The sequence below is a fragment of the Astatotilapia calliptera genome, chromosome 11 (assembly GCF_964374335.1).
Source record: "Astatotilapia calliptera chromosome 11, fAstCal68.1, whole genome shotgun sequence".
Classification (NCBI taxonomy): Eukaryota; Metazoa; Chordata; class Actinopteri; order Cichliformes; family Cichlidae; genus Astatotilapia; species Astatotilapia calliptera.
The window spans coordinates 37,434,826-37,459,806 of NC_137432.1; the positions used below are offsets into that span (position 1 = coordinate 37,434,826).

A 24,981-nucleotide genomic window follows, 5' to 3' on the forward strand; every position below is an offset into this window, starting at 1 on the left:
CAAGAGGCGCGTAATGCTGGATACAAGAAACGGAGCGATATTTCCCCGAGTATATTGGTGATCGTTATTAGTGCATTTGTGTTCATAGAACTTCATGTTTTCCTGGAGTGTTTTGCCTCAAAAATATGCAGTTATGATTGAAAATAACCAAAATGTAACATCACACAATGGTTTTTTATGTTCTCTGTCTTTTGTCAATTGCCTGCAATTTAAAAAAAACTACTGTAACGGTCAGAGGATAATTAGTAATGAGCAGCGGGGGATTGGGACCGACTGCTCTTACAGTAAAAGCTGGAGGTGACTCAATTCTTCTGGAAAGAAAGAATAAAAGCTTCGCTCAGAGTCGAGAGCCTCGTTCTGCTTTTACAACCAGAAAAAATGAGGAAGAATTTCCCCATAAATGTGCAGCAGTGAAGTCAGAGGACGATGAAAGCGGAGCTGTTTGTTCCACGCAGCTGTGGCAGAGCGTGAGCTGATCTCAGTAACACGGGCTGCACAGTCACTCTCCAGGCGCGATGGACGCGCTGGATGTGCTGAAAACAGAAGAGTGTCGTCCACTCCTCTGCTAAACAGTTACATGCAGAAACAAAGGGAAAGAGTCCTCATGACTCCCAGTAAAACCAAACGCTTCATAACACTGCATCTCACAAATGATAGAAGCTGAATGTGAGCAAAACGACATCACAAATAAAAATGGTGATAAATGTGTTTAATCTGAATAAATGCAGCCTGTTCGTGACCTCGGTTAAGAACAGGCTGCGAGCGCCGGGGTCACAGCTGGACGCTGAGATAACAACTCGGACTGAGAGACGCTTAAAAGAAAACACACAACAGGAAGACATCATTTGTCACGATGAAGTGCTGAAAGTCTTTCACTTCACCTGTGTGGACGGCTGAAGCTCCGCCTCCTATCTGCTGAGACCACAATAAGAAAACCAAGAAAGCTCTGATTGAGTGTAAAGTGCAGTGGTGGATTCACATTTCTCCGGTGGTTTGGAAAAACAGCAGCAGTGACACATTAGTGTTTTCCAACCGCTGCTGAGGAGCCCGTCATTACCCAGCATGCACTGCTGCTCTGCTGTGTGATTTCAGTCCAACACAAACATGTTTCAATCAGCTTTAATCACTCAGCAGAGCTCTGAGGCCCTCAGCGCGGTCTGCAGGCGGGGATCATCGTACCCACACTGTCACCAGAGTCTCTGGACCACGGCAGTAATGGAAACTCTGCAGCCACAAAGCATTCTGGGTGGTCGCGAGTCTTTAACTACACCTAATGCCTCCACTTAAAGGACAAGTCCCCGTTTTTAAGCATGAACTGAATGAATGATGAGGGAAGCTGCTTTTATAGGACGGTAGAAAGTCACAGCTCTGCTCCTACAGAACAGACTCGTTTCTTTGCCTTTGTGGATGACGCAGTTCTGCTGTTTAAAATTAAGACAAGTGCAAGTGCATTAGCAGCAGCACACTGCTGCGCACACACACTGCTGCACACACACTGCTGCGCACACACACTGCTGCGCACACACACTGCTGCGCACACACTGCTGCGCACACAGGGCTGCTGCTGCTGATTATAAAACATAAGAAAAGAAAATATGTCTACAAAAAGGCAAGAAGACATTTTTGCACTGTCCATAAGTTTAGTTTTTCGCTCAGCAGTGTGACTGTTTGCGTCTGCTGGTGAATGCCTGCACCATCAGGACACAGGGTAAGGAGCTGGTCAGGTGGGAGGAGCTCAGAGGGGGACGGTTCCAGCTTCTGACCAGGACTCCTCCTGAGCGCCTCCTTTGTGAGGCACTGAGGCGTGTCCAGATGGAATTATGGAGACGTTTGGGTGTTTCTCAATTCAGAAGATAAAACTTTTCAGGGACACAGTCATGAAACAGCCAATGCTTCCCCGTTACATCACCAGCTGTGCTCGCCCTTACACCAGCAGCACAAAGTGCAGCTTAATACACACAGCGACTTAAAGCACTTTTAAAAACACATTTGAACCACTAGACTGATGTAAAACTGAAACTGAGGCTGATGTCTGACGAACGTGTCGATAAAAGAACCTCTGGTGCCATCTGGTGGTCATATAAGGAACTACAGGTCAATGACTATTTGGTAAGAGACAGATTTAGAATTAATTTATTAATATTATATTATTAATTAAAGGCAAAGAAAACAGATGGATGGATTATTACATCTGGACTCTGAATACAGTGTGTAATAAAAAATAGATTAGATAACAGTAGAAAGCTTAAAATAACAGGCAGTTCTTCCTCCCGTCCACTGAGGACGAGTAAACAGTCACACTGCAGGAACCATGGCACGCAGCACTGCAGCTCTGCCCTCTCTCTCTGGGCTCAGGACCAAAGCAGGAGGGTGAGACATGCCCACTGGAGCAAAATCACAGCAGGTCCTGTTAGGCCTGTAACAACACTGCTCTGCTGACTGAAGAAATAGTACATTTAGGGACTTGTACAGCTGTGTCATGTCAGATCGTCCACAATTAATTTTTATGTGATATCAAAATATCTGTTACTGCTGTAGCAACGCCTTGTGCTCAAGTTCTCTAGGACACGCAACAGCGAGACGATCCTGGGACAAAAGCCACGTCGGCCTCTGATGGTGATTTAGCATCAAAAAAGGGAGCAACTGTGAGAAATGAGGAGCTGGTGATGTGACCCACATATGAATAAACATCATTTTTGTCCATAGCATCAGAAATATAATTACTGCAAATGAAACATCATAATCTAATTTTGAGGGTATGAATGAGAAAGAGTTTTACTGTATTAATCATCAGAAGCTTTTTTCATCTGAGCTGTACTTCACTTCCTACAGGTGAGCTGGAGTCACTACAGCCGGCACTGAAAGAGCTGGTTTCCACCATCATCCTTCTTCATGAGGATGCGAGCCAGAGATCTGGCTTCAGTCAGCACACAGGCACAACTCCAAACGGAACGATAGAACGATCGGCCGTTTTTTCTGCTCATCACTGCGCTCTAAAACTCACTGTCACACAACAAAAACAGACCCTGCTGTCATTCAAAACACCACAGAAGGAAAAGACCCAACACACAAAATCCAAAGTCCTCCATGGAGTCAGACTTTCCTGCACATCAACCAGAAGCACTGCTTCATGAAACATGAAATTCATGTTTTAATCAGATCAGCTCCAGACTGAACGTGGAGCATTTCCACCTTCCAAAGCTCCACGGCGAGCTAGTGCTGTGTGATACTGCAAATGTAGATGCCGAGTAGATAAAGAGCCAGTACTGCTGATACCAATACTTTTAACTCATGAACGCAGATGATGTACAAGAGAGCAGTGTGCTATGATTTATGAGATCTACTTACATTAAACTTAGCAGATAGAAACAAAGTATCGATCCTATCGCACTACTATCGAGCCGACACCAATACCAGCTTTAGTATCGACACTATCGATACTTGGATCGATCCGTCCACCTCTACAGGAGCCGAGAGGAACCATGTCAATCATTGTTGAATATTGTTATTATGTTACCGCTGATCGGTCAGAAAACTTCCCGTTTCACCTCCAGCTGAGCCACATGGACATCAAGCTTACTTATTTTGAGAACAAATGAAAGAAAAACTCCGTTTCCGCCTAAAGTCGGTTTATTGCAGTCTGGTTGTGGAGTCATCACTTTACCGTTTACGTGAGTAATCGATCACGCTCCGTGCAGCCGGCAGTTTTATGATGAAACCTCGCTAACGCACGCTTACTGAGGCGTTAGCATTAGCAGCCGTTAGCACAGAGCCGGCCCACGCCCCTGAGCGTGAACGCGCCCGTGCACAGAGCCGGGACCGGGCCCGGTGTTAGCGGACACTCACCAGAACCACCAGGCAGTCGGTACTGACCGACGGCAAACCCCAGTCTCCTTCCCAGCAAAACAACTCATCGGGCGCCGCCATCTTCACCCCGGATGGTGACCTCTCACACCGGAAGTAGCTATCAAATGAAGTCTTTTGTAAAAACGCATTTCAAAGTAAAAGGATTAATAAAATGTTTTATTTTTCGATCCAGAGAAGTAATCCGTAGAGAAGAACAAGTACTTATCATCAGCACCACTAGCAAAACTCAGGGTGAGGTCATGGTTTTTTTTGTTTTTTTTTTAAATTAAACTTTATTTACAAACAACAGTATAACATACAAGGCACCATCATTAATCCGATTATGTTACATCCTCGGTTGAGCATTATAGCAAAACAAACAAACAAACAAACAAAACGAACAAAAAACCCAAAAACAACAACAATAAGCACAAAGTTAAAAGAGTTAGCACAAAAAGAAAGAACAGTCATTGAAGGATTCGAACCAAAGGCAAAAACTAACGTGCAAAAAAAGGGCAGTCGTGATTATAAAATAGGGTGGTTTTTGTTTTTTTTTTTAACATAGGTTAAACTCTTTAAATAAAACAACAAGTTTATGGGCTTTCTTGTTATTCACAAGTTTCAGCGATTTAGCCCAGAGTCTAAAGTCATTCAGCCATCTGTTTATACAAGGTTTAGCTTTAAAGTATCTGCATTTGTGAATAAAAATTTTCCCATTAACAAAATCGTCCTAATCAACAGGTCAAAATCTGCATTCTCAGCAAGTATTCCAAATTTTATTACTGTCACCGTCAAATGTGGTAACTGAATTCTCCTGGACTGTAGCCAGCTCCACATGTCAGTCCAGAAGGAGTGCACTGATTCACAGTTGAAAAACAAGTGATCCAGACTTTCAATATCATTTTCACAAAATGTGCATGCGTTCACATCTAAATTAAATTTCCGTCTTAAGAATTCATTGGTTGGATAAACCTCATTAATGATTTTAAAGTGAACCTCTTTTACTTTAGGGGAAAGAGGAAGTGAAATATACTTTTTTCTTATCGCCTTAACCTCCATGGTCTCAAATTCTTTAAGGATATAATTTCTTTTAACCAGATTAGGGCAAATTTCGTTTATCAAAATATTCCTGATCACTTTGTTTGTAAACCTGCTGTCACCAAATTCAACTCCAGCTATGCAGAGCTGCCTCAGTGCAGGAGAAATTTTAGAGTGCGGGTGAGGTCATGTTAGCACCCTGGAAAACTCAGCAGGCGTTCACAGCAGGAGGTCAGATAAATACAGTTATTTATTTATTCTTAGAAAACATGAAGCAGGACACTCAGACAGAGTCCACAACTCAGCTGTTTCACTCCTGAACCACCTTTAAGAAAGTCCAGAGCATCAACAGTTACCGGACAGAAACCAGCCAATCACGGGAGAGCAGAGTGACCTTTCAACTGATCCAGTGTAGAACCAACCTTTATTTAAAGCAGTGACGAGTCAAAGTGATACAGCCTTGGCAACCCTGGCCTTTATTTTAATCTTTATTTCATTAATTTAGTGACACAATCCCATCTTATTTTATTTTGGATTAATTTTACGATGTAGAAATGAAAGTAGACGTGTTCATGCGTTTGATTTTTTACCAATCGACAGTTCAACAATCAGTCTCTCACTGTAAACACAAGCTGCCGTCTTTCATCGTGTGCTGTGTGAAACAACAGGATGAAGGAAACGTCCTCTGCTGCGTCTCGAGTGGGGAAACTGTGGCGTTGTTGGTTTTCAGCAGCTTCCACTCTAAAGCTCAAATGTTGCACAACTAAATCTTCCTCAATCAGAACTCGGAGCAGATTAAAATGAGAAGTCAGGTGGTAGATATGGATGTTTCTTAACTCGAGATAGGAACCCATAACGGAATTATTCATTCATTTCATTACACAACACCACATTTAACACAGCAACAAAGTAACTAATGACAAATAATGCAATACTTATTTCCCTTATAAAGAGTGTGAGGCCACAAAAACACACTCAGGCTTTCTAACCAGTTAATATTTCTAACATGATCATGTCTGAATTATTCACGTTAATATAAACACGATCTGTGCTGAGAGAGTCCACAAAGATATTTTCTTTTATTTGGAGGCAAATCTTTAGTTTTGTAAATGCTTTCAGTAGTTCGGCCACAATGATCAACGAGCTGCGTTATGAAAGTCAGACTGGAGCTTCCTGCAGCTCCTCCTCTGGTCTCTGTGAGAGGTGACTACGGCTCAGCGTTCAACGCCATCGTCTCAGACAGCCTCACCACCAAACTGGAACGCCTTTAGACCCCCCAGCTCCTGGATCAGACACTTCCTCACCAACTGGCCTCAATCTGTCCAATCATCTTTGTCCCCCCAGAGGTCATCGTCAGATCCTCCTGTCTCAGGTAAACCAGGGCCATCACAGCTGAACCCTCAAACCCCACCCACCAACTGTTTGACACCTCCAGACTCACTAACAGCTCCTTCCCCCCACACCCCATCCTGCCCACCCACCTCACCAATCTGAGCCATGGTCACAGGACACTCCCAGACTCTATACTCAGCCCTGTCTTTGCACTGCTCTCAAACACGTGTGTCTCCATTGGCTGCCTTTCTCTTATTTATGTCTATATTCCTCTAGACTGTAAACATCTCCTCTGTTTGCTGTTTATTCCTTTTTTCTTCTTCTTCTCTAAAGATGGCGCATAAAAGCAGGACTGAGTCCTCTGTGTAGAGCGACAGTAACTGTGTGTGTTTGTAAGCATTTAAACAATGCAGAGAGTAAAATGAACAGCAACAGTATTTTGTCTAAGTCCATCATTGTAGAAATGATGGCGCACAGCGTGACGTCAAAAAAGGCGCACACCTTTGACGCTGCATTTTCTCCGTTTTCCTCGTCCACACGTAAACGCAAAAACTGCGTTTTTAAAAATCTCCGTTTTCATTGGCCGAAAAAGCTGTTTACACGTGGACGAAAGGTGCAAACGCGTAGAAAAATCTGCATTTTCAAAAATACCCGCGTACGTGTGGACGTAGCCTCTGTGCTAACTCTGTGGAAACGGCTGAAAACGATGGTGTGGACGCAGAGCGTTTTCAGACTAAAACGACGTTTTCAAATTTATCCGGGCTCGTGTGGACGTAGCCTTAGCATGTCTCTCACACTTACTGTAGGGCTTTGGAGCGTGATGTCACGGGGGTGGGCGTGGAAAGGATTTTGGCCCGATCCGCCATTTTGGGGGTCTAAGTAAGGAGCGAAAGCATAGCCATGGTTCGTACTTGCTGTGCGGTCGGCTGCAATGTTCGATCTTACGACCGGCACGGGAATAAGTTTGGATTGTCTTTTTATGCTTTCCCAACCTGGAAGCAACATGAAGGAGCTCATGTATCGGATGTTACCAAACGAAGGCGTCTAGCCTGGATAGCAGCCGTGAGACGAGCTGATATCAAGTTCTGTTACGTCTCCAGATATCAGCTGGTGTGCTCAAGACATTTTCATTCCGGTAAGTTCTAAATATGTTCTTATCACACTTTATAGCTGAATAATATTATCGTTGGTGGTCTCGGAAGTTATAGAAATTGCGATCAAACATCGGAGTGACTTGATTGGTTGATGTAAAGACAATAAATGAAATGAGACAGGAAGGACACAAATTGGCGTTAATAATTTACCTGATTATCAATGTGTTAACTTGCATGTACTTTACAATTATGGGCATATAATATGATAACGATATTTTAGCAGTTAAATGATAAATGTGTAACATTAATTATGGTGGGGGGTGGAAAATGGCTATTTCACTCGATGCACTCCAGCTGACTTACTTTGACGACGTACTCAGAGTTTGGCGGCTTGAAAATAGCCAAATCTTGCACCCAGCCATTTGTAAATTGGATGACTTGTAATTACGAAACTGGTTCGCTGTGTAAGCGCTTACTCCACAAACAAGATACGTGAAGATATCGGGGTAGGACAGTGGCGGTAAGTCGTCTGGGTCTTTACTCCACTGCCGTATTTCAAATGGGTCCAGATTTGCGATGCTCTCTATTTTTTTTCAAGTACCGCTGCTTCGCCTCTGGACGCAATCGGTCTCTATACCGTCCGTTTTCTTTTGAGCTGCTTTTAAGCATGTTTCTTGTCGTCGTCGTTCCAACACAGTGTGTTTGTTTTGATTCGTAGACCCCGAAAATGGAGCTGCGCTCCCACAATGCATTGCGGCGTTACGTCAACTCCAAAGCCCTGTTGACAGATGGTATCTCAGGAAGTTGGAGGGAAGCATCCACACACAAAGGAGTGGGGGGGGGGGGGGGGGGGGGAGTCTTTTGTCTCTTTTTCCACTGTAGATAGCAAGGGAGACGGGGAAAGACCCCCAATTCCTGCTGTCTTTACTATTTAGATATTTATTTTTTACTCTTGCACACTCAGCCACATATCGTTTCATTGTACATGTACAATGACAATAAAGACCTATTCTATTCTATTCTATTCTATTCTATTTCTCCTGTGTGAGCTGGACACAGGTGTAGCCGACTGTAGTTTCCTGTTGGTCGTGTTGTTCTTGAACGCTGCTGTAGACGTTATTAGGAAGCTGAAACCACAGACAGATGTGAAAACAGTGAAGAGGACAGAAACACAGGAAGATGGCTGTTAGTTTGCTCCGTAAAGGAATCACTGATCTCTTCTTCTTTCTCCCATTAGACGTCATCTCACCCCACTTAGCCTACTGCATCGTCTGCTTATTATTCTTAACAAGTCATCACATTATAAATATATCTTAATCCATCCCATTATCCTCAATAAAAGGGGTAAAGTGTGTTAAACAGTTCCTCCCATCAGTAACTCACCTTCAGCAGCTCTCTGACCCTCTGCTGCTCTCAGCCTCCTGTAACAATATGACTGATTTTACAATCAAATATCAAAAACTACAAAGAAAACAAACATGTGGATAAAAAAGGATGACATGTGAGTCAGGGTTAAGATTATAATTATTCATAATATGCTGTGAACATATTTAACAAAATCATTAAGTGTTTAAAAGAATAAACAGTAAGAATCAGTTAAACAAACCCACAAACTGAGAAAGTGAAGCGTGTTGGGTGTTACTGTGTATTTGTGAGATGTGAGTATGAAAAATGATTTGATGTAAAATTGTTTTCATGTGTTTTATCATGTAAGAAACAGCAGGAAATGCTCTGTTTAGGTGAGGGAGCTGTGGGAGGTTCAGGGCAGACGAGTCAACGCACATATATACACGAGGCGTGAGAGACGGAGGCTGATTTCACATTTGTACTTCAGATCATTTCTGTTTCCTGACATCAGACCTCCACCTGTGCTGTGGGCTTGATGCTAACACTTACACAGGCTGCTGAACCAAAGCTCAGCTGTCCGTCTCTTCAGCTCTTTGTGTGGAAGTGTTGGCAGAGAAAGCTTTACTGTTATACTGTTAATCACACAGGTGATGTAATGTTACATACGTGTACTTTACATGAACACAAGTAAAATCACTAAAACGTAATATAACTCAGGTTCAGCACAGCCACCTTCAGCTGCTGCTGAAGAGGAACTCAGACTGATTTGTACCTTTCGACGATGAAGAGCACGAGCGCGATCACAACCAGCAGGACAACAAACACCACACCAGGTATCGGAGGAAGGTTTCCACCAGCTGTGAAAACAGAAACATATGTAGAAATCAGCACAAACTGTCGGTATGTTACGGGTTGGAAGTGAGAAAGCTCTGATAGAAATATAGCTTTGAAACAACCTGTTTTTATGTATTTATATATGTTTAAGTCAGTTTTCATCCTGCATGTAATTTATCCTGAGTGATGAGTTTGTGCTGTCAGTGAAGTGACCTGAGCGTCCGATCATGTTTCTACTAACTTTAGTTTTCACAGAATGTCACTGGGTGCTGTCGAGGTGGTGTTTTGCTAAAAAAAAGAAAAACGTTTTACTCACATGTTGTAACTTTATTGACTAAATAGAAAAACTAGTGATAAAAGAATCCATCCACTCGGACATAAATAGAGTGGACATGGTCCCCGTGTCTCTGGCTGGCTCGCACGAGGTTTTCTTTTCTTTCTTTCCCTCTCCCTCACTCCCCTCTGCCTGGGCGGAGCTTGTTACGGGCTCTTGCTCTTGGCCCACGCACCTGTGTGATTGTCACCACCTGCTGCTGTTCTGGCTGATTCCCCAGCTACTATTAAAGGCAGTTGCACAGAGCAGCTCTCCGCTGGAACGCAGAGTCTCCTGAGTTCGTTCTCTCAGCTTCTTTAAAGAAGTCCCTGTGTGTATTTACCTGTGGTACTAACTACTGTTTCCTGTATGTAGATATCCCCCTCCTGGACCAGATTACAGACCTATCGTGTGTGTGGCGGTGTGAGTGGAGTTTTGGAGCGATTGCGGCTGAAGAGGAGTGAGTGTGCGTGGATTACCCCCTTCTCCCTGGAGCCCCTCCCAACTCACTGTATAATAATAATAATAATAATAATAATAATGGATTGGATTTATATAGCACCCAAATCAAGGCACCCAAAGCGCTTTATAATACCACTATTCATTCACTCTCGCATTCACACACTGGTGATTATTATTATTATTATTATTATTATTATTTGAGGTTCCTTCCTGCCAAACACCACGTAGCTCATAAAGTCACAGCTGTGAGGCGACTCTGTGGAAGAAGTGTCAGTATTTAAATAATTTCCCAATGTGTGTAATCATTTTTTAGAACATCGTTTACTAAAGGCAAAGTTTATCATTTAAAGTTACTTGAAACCTAAAAGAATCAAATTTGAGGTTCATCCTATCAAAACACTTTACCAGTCTTTGTTTCATTTAACAACTTAATTTTAAGCATCTTCTAACTTTTCAAAGCTTCTTTTTTCAGTTTGAAATTGTGGCCGGAGATCGCTCCCACATCTCTGTAGAGTTTGTGTTCTCAGTTTGATGACGTCTTAAAATTTAAAAAAAGTTTCAGAAAACTGAACAAACCTCCAGCCTCCACCTGCAGGCTGTACGGCTCAGAGAGAGTCTCCATGATGTTATTCAGAGCACAGGTGTAGTTCCCAGAATCCTCTGCAGTCAGAGGGCTGAGATGGAGGGAGGGGCCAGTGTCTGAGAGGGCGTGGCCATCTTTGAACCAGGTAACCTCCAGTTGGTGGAAAGTGCAGACTGAAGCACAGAGCAGTGTGACGTTTTCACCTCTGCTCAACTTTTTATCATCACTGGAGCTGATTATTCTCATTTTAGACCCATCTAAAATCAAAGTGTTCATATTACTTCACACTTATTAATTCTTAATGATGAATGATTATTTGCAGAATTAAGATTTTTTGTTCTCACCAACAACCATGACATTCACTCCTGTCTGGTTAACAAAATGTCCTTCAGGACGATCAGCTTCCATCCTGAAGCGAAAGCTTGCGTTGTCTCCCTGCTGAACATCTCTGATCTGTAAAGTGCAGTTTGTCTTCTTGTCTCCCAGATATTGATAACGAGGATCGATGTTTGCTGAGTTACTGTCATACACAGATGGAGTGCTGCCCTGACAGAGTACATGGTTCTTACACCAGCGGACTCTGATGATCTTTAGAGGAACTTCTCTCTGACCATCACTGAAAGACTTCCGAGGTGTGAAGGTGCAGGGGAGGGTGACAGTGGACCCTCTGACAGCACAGGTAGACGTGAAAGGATAGACCACAGTTTGAGCCACAGCACCTGTGTGTGAAATATACAAAGCTGGTCAGATTAAACAAAGAATCATGGCAGGGTATTCTGGGTAGTTGTTATGGTTGCACACAAACTATCAACACAACTTTTTTTTATGAACATAACTCCAAATTTCGAGTTACTTTTCTCAAAATTTCTGGTTTTTGACACTACGGGCTTCCATACTGTAGTGTCTGCTGTTATACTGACAGGAACAAAGTCAGGTACTGATGAGTTAGCGGTTACTAATTGTGTATTTTATATTTTCTCATCACCTGTACTGCAGCAAGCCACTAGAGGGCGACTGTGATATTAAAGGCTTCGTGCAGTCCAGATCAGAGGGTTAAGATCACTTGAAAAATGGCAAAAAATCATGTTTTGCATGGTTGGATCTTAACAAGGTTCCAGGTCGAGCTTCAACATGAAACAAGGAGAAATGAGAGTGAAACAAAACATTTTTTGAACATGCAATTTATTGAAAACACTGATTAAACTGAAACAGGGTGTTTCGAAAAACAAAAATACCCACAATTTAAACTCCATAAAACCAGTTTTAGACACCAGCACACAAACAACGGTAGTTCCTCTACTTTCTAACAAGAGTTTTTGATACGATGCAAAATAAGTAAATAAGACAAACTGTAGAGATGAAGACAGAAACACATCTGATAAGCAGGAAAACGTTGGCCGGAAAGAAGAATGAAGGAACTCAAGTGTCCCAACAACTTCCTCAAATAACTGCCTGACTGTTCACCAGGTTCCCAGCGCCGAGCAGCACCGATCTCAGGAAGGAGGTACGAGAAGATCCATGAGCAAATAAAAAAATAAATAAGTGCCAATAATGAAATCAATGACTGCACAATATTAACTGTAAAGTTTTTCTATCAAGTAAATGTGACGTCAGTCAGAAATAATGAGTCTGCTACAAAATGTTTGTGTGAAAACAAAGTAACGTAAAATAACTTCTCCTTTTGATTTCCCCTCAGCAGCTTTAAGGTGGCTACAATGATCACATCCAGCTGCTCGATCACTTATTGATCTTCTACATTCACACTCACATCTCTGACATGTGGTTTCTGCTTTTGTGCCTTTAAACAGGATTTGGATGCAGAGCAGCAGCAGCGAGCGAGTCAAAGGAAAACTCTGAACCCTGTTTCCACTGATCGTCACTAAAACAGGATCAAAATAAGACTTCAGTCTTACCTGCCAGCAGGAACATGAAGCTCCACAGAAGCTGTTTGTCCCAAACTGCCATCCTTAGTTTCTGCTGAGGCTCTGCTGCAGTCAGAGGAGCGAGCAGAGAGTAAAGAGCTGGATGATGAAATGAGGCTGAAGAGTTGTCTTTGTGAATCTGTCGTTTCTTTTATGGTCACTTCCTGAAACCACGTGATTCATTTAAAAAATAGAAACAGTTTGCAGAAACTCAGAGACCAAAGCACTCTGAGCTGCAGGAGGAGGGTTTCATGTTCATTAGATTTGCAACATGCAACAAAGAGAACAAGAACGTTGTGTAAAAATCTTTGTTTCTTGTTTTATTCAAAGTTCTCTGTTTCATCATTTGCATGAAATCTCTGCTGAACATTGAAAACAAGTGTGGACACAAAGAAAGAAGATTGTTTCAGTAGTTCATCGCTAACAATCTAGGAAGTGTCCCAGTCTGATGTGCAGAAGCTCCAGATGTTGGTTTCATGTGTCAGCACCAATCGTCAGAGCTGACGACTGACGATGGTAATTAACACGTTTATCCAGTGAAATGCGTTGACGTGAATACATGACATATTATTTTTATCTCTTTATTTTTTTGCATTGGCTGCATCAAAACAAATAAAGATTGTTATGATCAGTAGATTTTCTCTCATCTAACCTGCACCGAGGATCCTGTACACAGGAGCTTTTTTGTGTTTGAACACACAGATGTGATGGATGAAGTCATCGCGGTTACTTCTTCAGGTTTATTTTCAGCGTCTCCGTCATGATTTTATTTCACTTCTTTAGTTTTTTCTTTTTATATTTCTGTAAAGGTTAATTTAACAGCATTTAGAAGCTCTTTAATGAAAATTACATTTTAAAGCTAAAATCTGATTATTGTTGTCATGCATGAATTTTCACATTTCGATAGTTTTAGTGGTTAAACTTTATGATTAATTTCTGACGTGCTGCTCAAATATAGATATAAAAATGTAAATTCAGCTTCCTGTTTGTCGAATTAAAAACAGTCGAGATTTTAGTTTTAGTTTAGTTTTTTTTTTTTACATAATTCTGAAATATTTATGTTTTGTTGTTTTTACGACAGGTTTAGTCTCAAACACGTTTCCGTCCCTGCAGGCAGAGTCTGACATCACGTCCTGTCTGCTCATCCTCAGAAGCTTGTGCCATCATCTAATGTTTCACAACTTTGTCCTACACTAAAGGCATTTGTGAGGGATGATTAAACAGACGTCAGAGCAGATTAAAACATTAATATAGTCGATGTTTTCTCTTGTTTGTTTATCAAGAGGAAACAGGAACTCTCGAGAAATTTAAAGAAAATCTTAAAATTTTTCATAAAAACTTTTTTACAACAAACAACAAAAAACAGACGAATTTAAAAAATCATTATTTTTATTGCAATTAACATAGAAGAAAAATGAAAGTTATTTTTAATAAAGTTATGTGTTCATAACAAACAAAACATTTTGGACTAAAACAGAAGTCGTGACACTGAAACACAGACTGTATATAGAAGATGTCCAAAGGCCCATCGTGACGCCGCAGGTTCATGTTTTTAAGACTCTGTTTTGGTATTTTGACTCGAGATCGAGCGAGGCGGCTCTAACAGTGAAACCGAGACCACCGCAGGCTCGTACGGCTTTTGGATCAATTAAAAATAGACTAAATGATACCTGAAAATAACAGGAGAACTACTTCCTCCTCTGAAGTTCTGCGATCAAGCTGCAAAACATCTGAGGAAGTCTTAATGTGTTGCTAATCTCACTGAGCCAGTGCAGGTATAAAAAAGTGGACTCGTGCAGCTGTGGCAGCCATGACAGGGTAAAGACAAGCCGGTTATTCATTTCCTTTTCTGCATATGTGGCGTCTGCGTGGACGGCTGAATGTGTGTGAATGCAGACAAAGTGCTTTTATGAAAGGGTGAATCAGGCGTGTTGTGTAAAGTGCTTAAAGTGCTCGAGTAAAGCAGAAGAAGTATGGAAATGAACCCCACAAAGCAAAGTTTTAGCTTTTGTTCTCAGAACAACCTGATCAGAGAAAAGCAGCTCAGACTCTGAAGAGTACAAAGTCTGCATTGTTGCATTTTTCCTCGTCCTGGTTTAATGAGCGCTGTAAGAAGAAGTGTGCTGGGTCCTTCACTCAGACTCGAGTTTCAAACCAGCTTCCAGATGACTGAGAAAATAATGAAGTGGAATAACAGAGAGAGTGTGGAGCAGATCATGGCCCAGAAACAAATAATTCAATTGTGAGTTATTCCTGATATGGACAGCGTTCCAGTTTAGACTGAGCTACATTCATGACTTCCTCCACCTTACAGCACACATGCAGCACCACAGAGCTGCAGATACGCCTTCGACTCATCTCTCTGAAGTTTTTTAATAGTTCTGTATAAAGTCAGAGTCGAGCCGCAGCTTCATCAAACAGATTTACACAAACTGCCACAGCTCACAGCTTCCTGCAGCTGATTGGTGGATGGAGGGAGTGAGAGAGCTGCGATTCATCCTCGACTGGACACTGAGGAATAGACAACGTCATCGCTGGCCGCCTGCAGGCGCCTACGAAGCAAAAATAAAAGAAAATGATCTGATGACAGCTCATGCATGCAGCATAGACAGACACTTCTGTGGTGTTATTGTGATACGTTGTGCCGAAATAAAGTTTAATCTTTCATCGCTGTCTGTTTGTCGCAGCGGCTTCAGTGTCACAGCCACAAATCTGAGCTGTCTGTTGTTTGTGTGACGACACAAACGTGAGTGTTTAAACGTTTCCGGGTCCTACCTGGCCCCCTGTTTCTTCTGTTTGAACTGGACGGAGGCATAGCTGACGTCCTCCGCGGCTCGGCCGGGTTCCTGCTGCTGAGCCGCCTCAGTTTGTGCAGACGTCACCATGTTGCTGTAGATGCTATCAGGATGCTGAGAACCACAGCAGGGAAACAAAGAGATCAGACGACTGAAGGTCCAGAATCAAAGCAGCACACTTTCAATCAATGCACATGTTTTGAACTCGAGCTTGCTAAAATAATAACCTATACAGAATGTCACATCCTATAAGATTCATTCATAGTAAAGTCCTCCCATCACCCACTCACCTTCTGCTCTGGATCACCTCCCACAGCCCTCTGATCCTCTGCTGCTGCCAGCTTCCTGCAACAGTATCAGTATTTATGAGAATCACACAACAGGACTGTAGAAAACAGACACAATGTGATTATAAATCACACACATTAGTAGGTTAGGAGTTAGGAAACATGCTGTGACGTCAGACTTGATCAGCTGATATTGTATTGGTTGTATTGTCTCTTATTAATATGAAAAACTACTCAGATTATTAAGTATTTAACAGAACGTTTGCCAACTGTCTCTTAATCAGCTCTTTCATTCTTGGGCTGCAGTTTGTACCTTTCCTGCATGAGCCTGTGGTGGAAATGTCTTCATTCATGTAAAGGAAAATATTAACATCAGGAAGCATAATAATTTCTAAACGTTATCACGCTGTGCTTCTGCATTTTTCTCATTTATTTAAAGGGATTTGATCAGATGATATTTTCCAGATTGACATAAATATATAGCAAACACGTTTTATTTTATTATTAATTATTTAAAAAAATAAACCTTTATATATTTGAGGTGAACGTGTGCTTCGTGTTTACTGAGGATGAAGTTTGAAATCCACACCAACTTCACATAATTTGCTTCTTTGCTAAAGTAAAACCACAAAAACATGAAATACTTCAAACACTCTGTTTCTGCACCTTTTGATGATGAAGGTGAAGAGTACGAGCAGGATCACAGCCAGCAGGAGACCAAACACCACACCAAGTACCAGACGAAGGACACCATCAGCTGTTAGAACAAACAACAGATCATGAGTGACATCACTGGGTGCTGCGATTTGGGATTTACAGATTCATGAAAGTGAACAAAGCTCTTCACGTGTTTTACATGTGGTTCTTTCATTAGCTGAGTATAAAAACAGTGTGTGCATGAAGGAGTTTTTCCAGATACAAATGTCCCAGTTTTATTCTGCTGTTGATCTGGAGATGATTTGGTGTCAGGCTGAGCATCATTGTGTGTTTGCAGTTTGATGACGTCTTCAAAATTGTTTCAGAAAACTGAACAAACCTCCAGCCTCCACCTGCAGGCTGTATGGCTCAGAGAGAGTCTTCATGCTCTTCTTCAGAGCACAGGTGTAGTTCCCAGAATCCTCTGCAGTCAGAGGGCTGAGACGGAGGGAGGGGCCAGTGTCTGAGAGGGCGTGGCCATCTTTGAACCAGGTAACCTCCAGTTGGTGGAAAGTGCAGACTGAAGCACAGAGCAGTGTGACGTTTTCACCTCTGCTCAACTTTTTATCATCACTGGAGCTGATTATTCTCATTTTAGACGAATCTAAAATCAAAGTGTTCATATTACTTCACACTTATTAATTCTTAATGATGAATGATTATTTGCAGAATTAAGATTTTTGGTTCTCACCAACAACTGTGACAGTCACTCCTGTCTGGTTAGTAAAATGTCCTTCACGATAATCAGCTTCCATCCTGAAGCGAAAGCTTCCTTTGTCTCTCTGCTGAACATCTCTGATCTGTAAAGTGCAGTTTGTCTTCTTGTCTCCCAGATATTGATAACGAGGATCGATGTTTGCTGAGTTACTGTCATACACAGATGGCATGCTGCCCTGACAGATCGCATGGTTCTTACACCAGCGGACTCTGACGATCTTTAGAGGAACTTCTCTCTGACCATCACTGAAAGACTTCAGAGGTGTGAAGGTGCAGGGGAGGGTGGCAGTGGACCCTCTGACAGCACAGGTAGACGTGAAAGGATAGACCACAGTTTGAGCCACAGCACCTGTGTGTGAAATATACAAAGCTGGTCAGATTAAACAAAGAATCATGGCAGGGTATTCTGGGTAGTTGTTATGGTTGCACACAAACTATCAACACAACTTTTTTATGATTGGTTTGCATCAAAATTCTGTTTTTACACATTGAACCTGCAGTTCAACCTTCAAACAGTCACTCATGCTGTGATATGATGCTACGTGCAGCAGTTCACTGCAGCCCTGCAGACTCTGAAACACAGAGTGACCTGCTATAAACAAACGGCTGCAAACTTTCTATAGGTCATTATTGCTTATGTTGATGATTAAGTTCTTTTTTTAAATTACAAAAACTCTGGACACTAAAGGATTATGTTTATTCCCTACAAACAGAGCAGCAACAAGGATGGGGAATATATGCTGAGAATATAGCAGGATCACAGCTGGATAACCTCATCTGGCTGTTTATGATGAGCAGGAAGCTCCTCTAACCTCATCCTGTTTTAAACCACACCACAATGTTTCCCTGAGCCAAACCAAACCTGAACCAACAAACAGCGGTCTATGTTTGGAAACCAGGAGAGAATGGACATTTTGATTCTATTCCTCCCAACAAGGTATGTAAATTTCTACAGAAGATGTATTTTCATAATACTGATGGTGCAATACAATTTATGTTGAGCGGCTTTACTTTTGTACAAGGTGAAGTGTTTGCTATGTGCCAGGGAGCTGGGATATAACAACAACACCTCATCCATGCTTAGGCACTACAGAGCTTTGCATGAGAATAAGAGGAACACCGATTGTGGAGCAAGACCAGGTGAGCCATCAAATGCAATGATAATAAGATAAGATAAGATAGAACTTTATTAATCCCTCGGGTGGGTTCCTCTGGGAAATTCGACTTCCAAAAAGCACAGCAACGACCGAAGTTACAGTTACAGAATTGTCACACACACACACACACACACACACACACACACACACACACACACACACACATATATATAAATACAGAGACAAATATAAATAAAATATACAAAGGGGATAAATAGAATAAATAGGAATAAAAAATAAAAATACAAGTGAATTGCACATTTCAAGTATTGAGTCTATTGCACTGTTGACTATTTACAAAAAGTATTGCACAAGGTATTGCACAGTGAGGTGAAGAGGCACTACAGCTTAGTTGTTCCCCCCTCCTTTGTCCCCCTGTCTCCCCTCCCTCTCCCCTCCAGAGAGGAGTTAAACAGTCTGATGGCGTGTGGGACAAAGGAGTTTTTAAGTCTGTTAGTTCTTGTCTTGGGGAGAAGCAACCTGTCACTGAACAGACTCTTCTGGTTGTTAATGGCCGTGTGCAGAGGATGCCCAGCATTGTCCATAATGTCCATCAGTTCCTTTAATGTCCTTTTCTCTGCCACTGTCACCAGAGTGTCCAGCTTCATGCCGACCACAGAGCTAGCCCTCCTGATCAGTTTCTCCAGCCTGGATGAGTCCTTCTTTGCTGTGCTGCTCCCCCAGCACACCACAGCATAGAAAAGTACTCCAGCAACCACCGACTGGTAAAACATCCTCAGGAGCTTCCTGCAGATGTTAAAAGACCTCAGCCTCCTGAGGAAGTACAGTCGGCTTTGGGCTTTTTTATACAGGTGCTCTGTGTTGCATGACCAGTCCAGTTTGTTGTCCACCCACAGCCCGAGGTACTTGTACTTGTTGACCACCTCCACCTCCTCCCCCTCTATCTGAACCGGCAGTGGACCTGCTCTGGACCTCCCGAAGTCCACAACCAGTTCCTTAGTCTTTGAGGTGTTGAGTTGCAGGTGGTTTGTGTGACTCCATGCGACAAAGTTCCTCACCAGACTTCTGTACTCCTCTTCCTGATCATCCCAGATACACCCCATGATGGCCGTGTCATCTGCAAACTTCTGAATGTGGCATAATTCAGAGTTGTAGCAGAAGTCAGAGGTGTACAGGGTGAAGAGAAGAGGGGACAGCACAGTTCCCTGTGGTGCTCCTGTGCTGCTGACCACAGTGTCAGACGTGATGTCCTTCAGCCTGACGTACTGTGGTCTGTCGGTGAGGTAGTTGGAGATCCAAGCCACCAGGCAGGGGTCCACCTCCATCCTGTTCAGTTTTTCCTGAAGCATACAGGGCCGGATGGTATTAAAGGCACTGGAAAAGTCAAGAAACAGGATCCTGACCGTGCCTTTTCCCCCATCCAGGTGTGAGTGGGCTCTGTGTAGGAGGTACAGGATGGCATCCTCCACTCCGACACCCGCCTTGTATGCAAACTGTAGTGGGTCCTGGGCATGTTGTACCTGTGGTCGGAGGAAGTTGAGGAAGAGCCGCTCTAGAGTCTTCATAAGATGTGACGTCAGTGCCACCGGTCGGAAGTTATTCAGCTCATTGGGCCGGTTCCTTTTGGGGACCGGGACGATGCAGGATGTCTTCCAGAGGGCGGGCACTCTCCCCAGTCGCAGACTGAGGTTGAAGACTCGTTGTAGCGGCTCCCCAAGTTCAGCAGCACACGCCTTTAGCATCCTAGGACACACCTTGTCTGGGCCTGCTGCCTTTCATGCTGTAATGTTACTAAATGATATAACAATATTATACAACTGTTATAAGTTACGTGTGTGATATTTATATTTGTGCTTTGTCTTTATTGTCTTTCCTCAGGAGAACAATCTCAAATAGATGAAGACCTGGTCAGCATGGTGATTGAGGACTCCCAGCCATTTAGCATTGTGGAGGACAAAGGAGTTAAAAGATTTGTTAAATCATTAAATCCTAGCTATGTTCTCCCCACTAAAGGTTATAAAAGCAGTGAAAATTTAGTTTTTACAGAATAAAATGTGAACAGGCAGGACTGAGGCTCAAAGCCTCAGTGTGTAGCTGTCCATACCTCAACGTTACAAAAGCACAACTACTGTCCACACCCCAACCACACCTCACCTCACAGTAAATGATCATTTCCATTTCAAGCATTTCCAAATAATCATTTCCCATACTGCCACTATAAATATACACAGTATACTGCCATCACTACAATATACATGTTTTACACACTCCTTTTGTTGTTGACATTTACAGGCTGTGTGCAAAAGGCCACACTCTTCAAATTCATGCCAGCTATTATTTTTACGTCCAGTAGGTGTCCTGCTAGAGCAAATGAAGCTTCATGAAGCTTTGCGTTGGGGTGAACCAATTGGATGAAAAGCTTCAGTGCTTCATGGGGCTTCATCTGCCCATCACTAGTTGAACCTGTAGTTTGGTGTATTGTCAGCCCTACCTGTGTCTGTCCTTGGTGATCTGTTCATGTCCCCGTGTTGTGCTGTAAAACAGTCTGGGTGTTTCCTGTTTTACTTTGTAGGTCTGTGTCTCATTATGCCCATTAGTTCCAGCTGTGTCCCCTCCTGTGTGCCATTTCCTCATTACCTGGTGTGTGTATTTATAGTTGGTGTCTGCCTGTGCTCCTCGTCGGCTTGTCTGCATTCGTCTGTGTGTCTCTGCTTTAATCTGCATTCCTCTGCGTTCTATGGTGTTTCGTTCCTGTCTCTGCGGCGCTCTGCCCCGCACCCCTTTTGTATGGTCTCAGGTTTGTCTTTAGTTTCTCCCAGTTTAGGTTTGTAATTGCTCATGCTGCGTTGATTGTTTTTGCCACCACCACCTCTGTGAATAAACGTCACTCGTATCATCAGTTTGCTGCATCTTGGGTCCTCCTTTTCCACGAAAAGGACCCACACAGCTTCCTCCGCCAGCCGTGACAGTGATAAAGTGATAGATCTTTCAGCCCAATTCTACTTTTTCTGCATAATCCATCATACAAAATGTAATCAGATGGAAAAGTCTCTTTTTAAAACTTGTTTTATTAGTTTTAATCTTTTAACTTTATGCATCAAGCAAACATTTAATTATATGCAACATTCTCTGACTGGAAGAAATTAGTTTAACATTTAAACCTATTTTCTGCACATTCCAGCACATAAAATAAAATATTTTTTGTGTTTACACTCACTCTTTCAAATAGATGCAAGTAAAACACAGCAGAAAATAAATAAAGTCAAAGACTCAGCGCTCCTGTTGCTCTATTTTCACCTGTAATGCAGGAGTGGGGTAGGCGGAGGTTTACCCTGGTGCAGGTGTGCCGCGGTCAGTGGAAGAATCCGTGAGTTTCTCTGTGAGTTTCCCATTACGTCGTAGCTACTCGGTGCTTGTTTGGAAGTTTAGGGGTTTTTTCGCTGTAAAAAGAAGTTTTCTTCCCACGCACAGCGGACACTAATGTTTTTGTCACTTTTTATGGAATCAAACTCAAAGTAAGGTCAGTACTTCCACGCTTTAAACGCTGCACGCTCATACTCTCTCCCACACTCGATATATGATCCATTGTTGATCTGCACACAGCTGTTGTCACGAACGTCGCACTCGCTTACGTCACTGTCGTGAGACATTCTCGCAAAAAATCACGGTTTTAGTAACGCAGTGACGCAGCGTTCCTACGGGAAAGTAACGGTAATCTAATTACCGTTTTTGCAATAGTAATCCCTTACTTTACTCGTTACCTGTAACTTTACTTTACGCGTTACCTCGTTACCTTGTTACAAGGTAACGCGTTACTGCCCATCTCTGGTCTTGATGCATGCTCAATATTCCAGGCAAGGAAATCCCAAAACATGGATTCTGTTCATCTGGACGTTTTCAGCGGGAGAAACGTTTCATCATCATCATCCAAGTGACTTCTTCAGTCTCAGCTGACTGCAGGTTTCCAACCTTACACATAATGACTGACACTGGCACCAAACTATGGGCCGAGAGGTCAGTTTCATGCTCATTGATATGCATGACTATTGATCAACGGTGATTTATCAGTCGTCCGGAAAACACAGGTGAAGCACCGGGCAGCAAAGTGGCATTAAACAGGCCCAGCTCACCTGTGTAAGAGCTGCACCAGCTTTCAGAGCACCAACAGCAACAAGCTTTTATTTACAGAGCTTATCTACACAACTGACAGCACAACAGGGAAGAAGGAAAAGAGAAGTAATGAGAACAGACGAGTTTTTATATGACTGCTCCAATAATACTGCAGTAAAAGTACTCTGTTAAAGTAAACGTGGGTTTAAAGTTTCCGTCACTAACAGACAGAAATAATCCGTCTGTTATAAAATACTCGAGTTTGAATAAAAACTCATTTAGAAAGCCTTCTCCTTTCCCCTCCAGCAGCTTTGAGCTCTTCGAAACGATCGTTAACCCTCCGTGTGATAATATCAGCTTGTTTCACATCGTTATTAAGTCTACGTGATTCGAATCATTTCTCAGATTTAATACGTTTGTAGATTTGGAAACAGTTTGCAGGCAGAGCAGCAGTGAGTGAGCGAAAGCACAACTTCACAGATCCGTCATTAACAAGAATAAAAACATCTTTTCAGTTTTACCTGCCAGCAGGAACACGAAGCTCCACAGAATCATCTCACCACAAACTGACATGTTCGGGTTTCTGTTGAGCTTCTCCGGGTTTCGTCTGTAATCAGAGGAGAGGGCAGAGAGCGAAGCTGAGAAATGATGATGTCTCGTTTTTGTTTTGAGGAACTCTCCTCTCTGACTTGGCTCTGGTAGTCTGACCAGCCCCGCTCCTTTTGGAGTTACTTCCTTTCACATTTTATATGCGATCAGGCCTGAAATCATTCGTGCAAAGAAAAAGAAAAAACGAGAAAAGAAAATCAGTTTATTGCAAACAGACTGAAAGATTCTCAACAAGATGAAGTTTGTTTTTATCACAGAAACACAAGAGAGTTGTCAGTCTGGAAATAAATGAAGCACTGCTTTGAAAATGAAAAATTCTGCAAGGTTTTTTCTTCCTCTTTTCTATTTCAGAAGCACAAGGAGATATTGCAACAGAGGACAGAGAGTTTTCACAATCATGAGCTCTGCAGAGCAAATATAGATCTAAAAAGGTTTCAGACCGACACAAGTGCAGAGTAAAGGACAGACAGCATAACGAGGAGAGGGGATCAGGAAGAGGCAAAGAACGGGTTTTAACCCAGTGGGACCCCAGAGGGTTAATCCAGACATGACTTTCAGGACAGAGAAACAGCATTTCAGTCTGGATGGAGGCTGAAACATAAAAATGAAGCTATATTTATGAACCTATCCCCCTTGTTATGGATATGGTCCACATCAGATGCATCTGTGGTTCAGCTCTCTGAGGTTTATCAGTAGTTCAGCTAAAACTAACGTCACAAAAAGCTGCAACTTCAACAAAGCGCCAAACAGATCAGCTCGATCTGCAGCTTCTCCTGTGGTCGCTGCGTTTACTTCGGCTTCTGTGAGTGTGACTAAGAAGTGGCTTCAGCTTCGACTGGCTACTGAAGAGCGGACCACAGCAACGTCAGCTTCCTCCACAGAAGAAAGGACAAAGTTATAAAAGGGACTAAAACTGCAAATGAATGCATCAGAGGACATCCACTCAACACTCAGTCAGAATAGATCACACACACACAAGCACAAAATGTTAACGTACACAGATGTGGAGTTTCCATCTGCACAGCTGAAACATCTGTCCATCCTCCCCGTCCTCCTGTGTCGTTTGTTTGGCATGGACGGTGGAGATGATGTCCAGATGCTGATGTCCCCCACAGCTCGGCTGCTTTCACGTTGGCCACCTTCGTGTTGGGCGTTGCTGAAGACCGCAGACAGAAATAAAAACACAGAACGCTCTTCAGGAGTTAACTCTTTGCAGGGTTGTTCTGCATCCTGAATTTTGCTCATTTTTAGTGAACACAAAATTCACATTTTTGCTCTTCCTGTTCATCATTAGGACAACAAACTCCTCCAGAAGCCTCAAGATTCTTAAATTCTTATATCCTGTATTTGTATCATTGTTGTGCCTCATCGTTACATCTAAACGATGCTAAGAATACACTTATTTATTTTGTGGGTTTGATTGTGTGAAGTCATCTTACAGGAACTGCTTTCTCGCTGACCTGCTTCTCCAAAATTGCCCAGAAACGTTTCTTTTTTTGGTACTTCCTCTGAAAACAGCCTTTCACGCTCGAATCAGCCCACGTCCTCAAGGTGAGAAATTAAAAAAAGAAACCGTTTTTTCTGAGCTGCATCCTGCTGGTGCAGTTTCATCGGCACGGATGTTTCCTGCTAAAAAATTCCATATTTACGAAATGATGCAACAAGAACAAAAGTGCTGCTCAGGGAAGCTTTTCAGTATTTATCCTTCTCCCTCTGAGCGAGAATGTGAACAAGAGTGCAGAGTACAGTGCAGAATACAGTGTACAGAGTACAGAGTACAGAGTAGAGTACAAAGTAGAGTACAGTATAGAGTACAGAATACAGTACAGAGTACAGAGTACAGAGTAGAGTACAGAGTAGAGTACAGAGTACAGAGTA

The 24,981-nt window shown here is 42.5% G+C and overlaps 3 protein-coding genes and 1 long non-coding RNA gene across 5 annotated transcripts in view; 1 reads left to right on the plus strand and 3 right to left on the minus strand.

Annotated features, from left to right (window-relative positions):
* mtx1a (metaxin 1a) overlaps positions 1 to 4,868 on the minus strand; it is a 13,691-nt gene extending 8,823 nt beyond the window's left edge. Inside the window, exon 1 of the mRNA XM_026185005.2 lies at positions 3,847 to 4,868. Within this exon, the coding sequence (XP_026040790.2) occupies positions 3,847 to 3,927 (81 nt within the window). The 5' untranslated portion in view covers positions 3,928 to 4,868. The remainder of the gene's footprint in view (positions 1 to 3,846) is intronic.
* Positions 4,869 to 5,116: 248 nt separating this feature from the next.
* On the minus strand, positions 5,117 to 12,903 carry LOC113032244 (uncharacterized). Its single transcript, XM_026185030.2, has 6 exons — positions 12,763 to 12,903; positions 11,194 to 11,568; positions 10,843 to 11,106; positions 9,430 to 9,514; positions 8,694 to 8,731; positions 5,117 to 8,437 (listed from the first exon to the last, which is right to left on the minus strand). Exons 1-6 carry the CDS (start codon positions 12,812 to 12,814, stop codon positions 8,430 to 8,432), a joined length of 822 nt encoding a protein of 273 aa, XP_026040815.2. The 5' UTR covers positions 12,815 to 12,903; the 3' UTR covers positions 5,117 to 8,429.
* Positions 12,060 to 14,436, plus strand: LOC145431999 (uncharacterized). The gene is made up of 2 exons (XR_013912339.1): positions 12,060 to 12,353; positions 12,658 to 14,436. It is a non-coding gene; the product is annotated as an uncharacterized LOC145431999 (long non-coding RNA).
* On the minus strand, positions 14,143 to 24,830 carry LOC113032130 (uncharacterized). 2 transcript variants are annotated; one of them, XM_026184812.2, is made up of 8 exons: positions 24,101 to 24,830; positions 23,016 to 23,101; positions 17,241 to 17,615; positions 16,890 to 17,153; positions 16,520 to 16,610; positions 15,857 to 15,911; positions 15,547 to 15,680; positions 14,143 to 15,323 (listed from the first exon to the last, which is right to left on the minus strand). In XM_026184812.2, the coding sequence occupies exons 1-8, from the start codon at positions 24,346 to 24,348 to the stop codon at positions 15,266 to 15,268; spliced, it is 1,311 nt and encodes a 436-aa protein (XP_026040597.2). In that variant the 5' UTR covers positions 24,349 to 24,830; the 3' UTR covers positions 14,143 to 15,265. The 2 variants fall into 2 exon arrangements, with proteins under 2 accessions (XP_026040597.2, XP_026040599.2); XM_026184814.2 differs by lacking the exons at positions 23,016 to 23,101; positions 24,101 to 24,830 and adding an exon at positions 20,876 to 21,175.
* Between the last annotated feature and the right edge of the window lie 151 nt (positions 24,831 to 24,981).

Coding starts and splice junctions, on each gene's coding strand:
- LOC113032244 (XM_026185030.2), bottom strand. CDS start 12,814: ATGGCAGTTTGGGACAAACAGCTTCTGTGGAGCTTCATGTTCCTGCTG. Junction 11,107..11,193: donor AGTGAATGTCATGGTTGTTG/GTGAGAACAAAA, acceptor CTTTGATTTTAG/ATGGGTCTAAAATGAGAATA. Junction 9,515..10,842: donor CCTGCAGGTGGAGGCTGGAG/GTTTGTTCAGTT, acceptor CTGTTTTCACAG/CTGGTGGAAACCTTCCTCCG.
- LOC113032130 (XM_026184812.2), bottom strand. CDS start 24,348: ATGAGCAAAATTCAGGATGCAGAACAACCCTGCAAAGAGTTAACTCCT. Junction 16,611..16,889: donor CCTGCAGGTGGAGGCTGGAG/GTTTGTTCAGTT, acceptor TTGTTCTAACAG/CTGATGGTGTCCTTCGTCTG. Junction 15,324..15,546: donor CAGAAGAAACAGGGGGCCAG/GTAGGACCCGGA, acceptor TTTGCTTCGTAG/GCGCCTGCAGGCGGCCAGCG.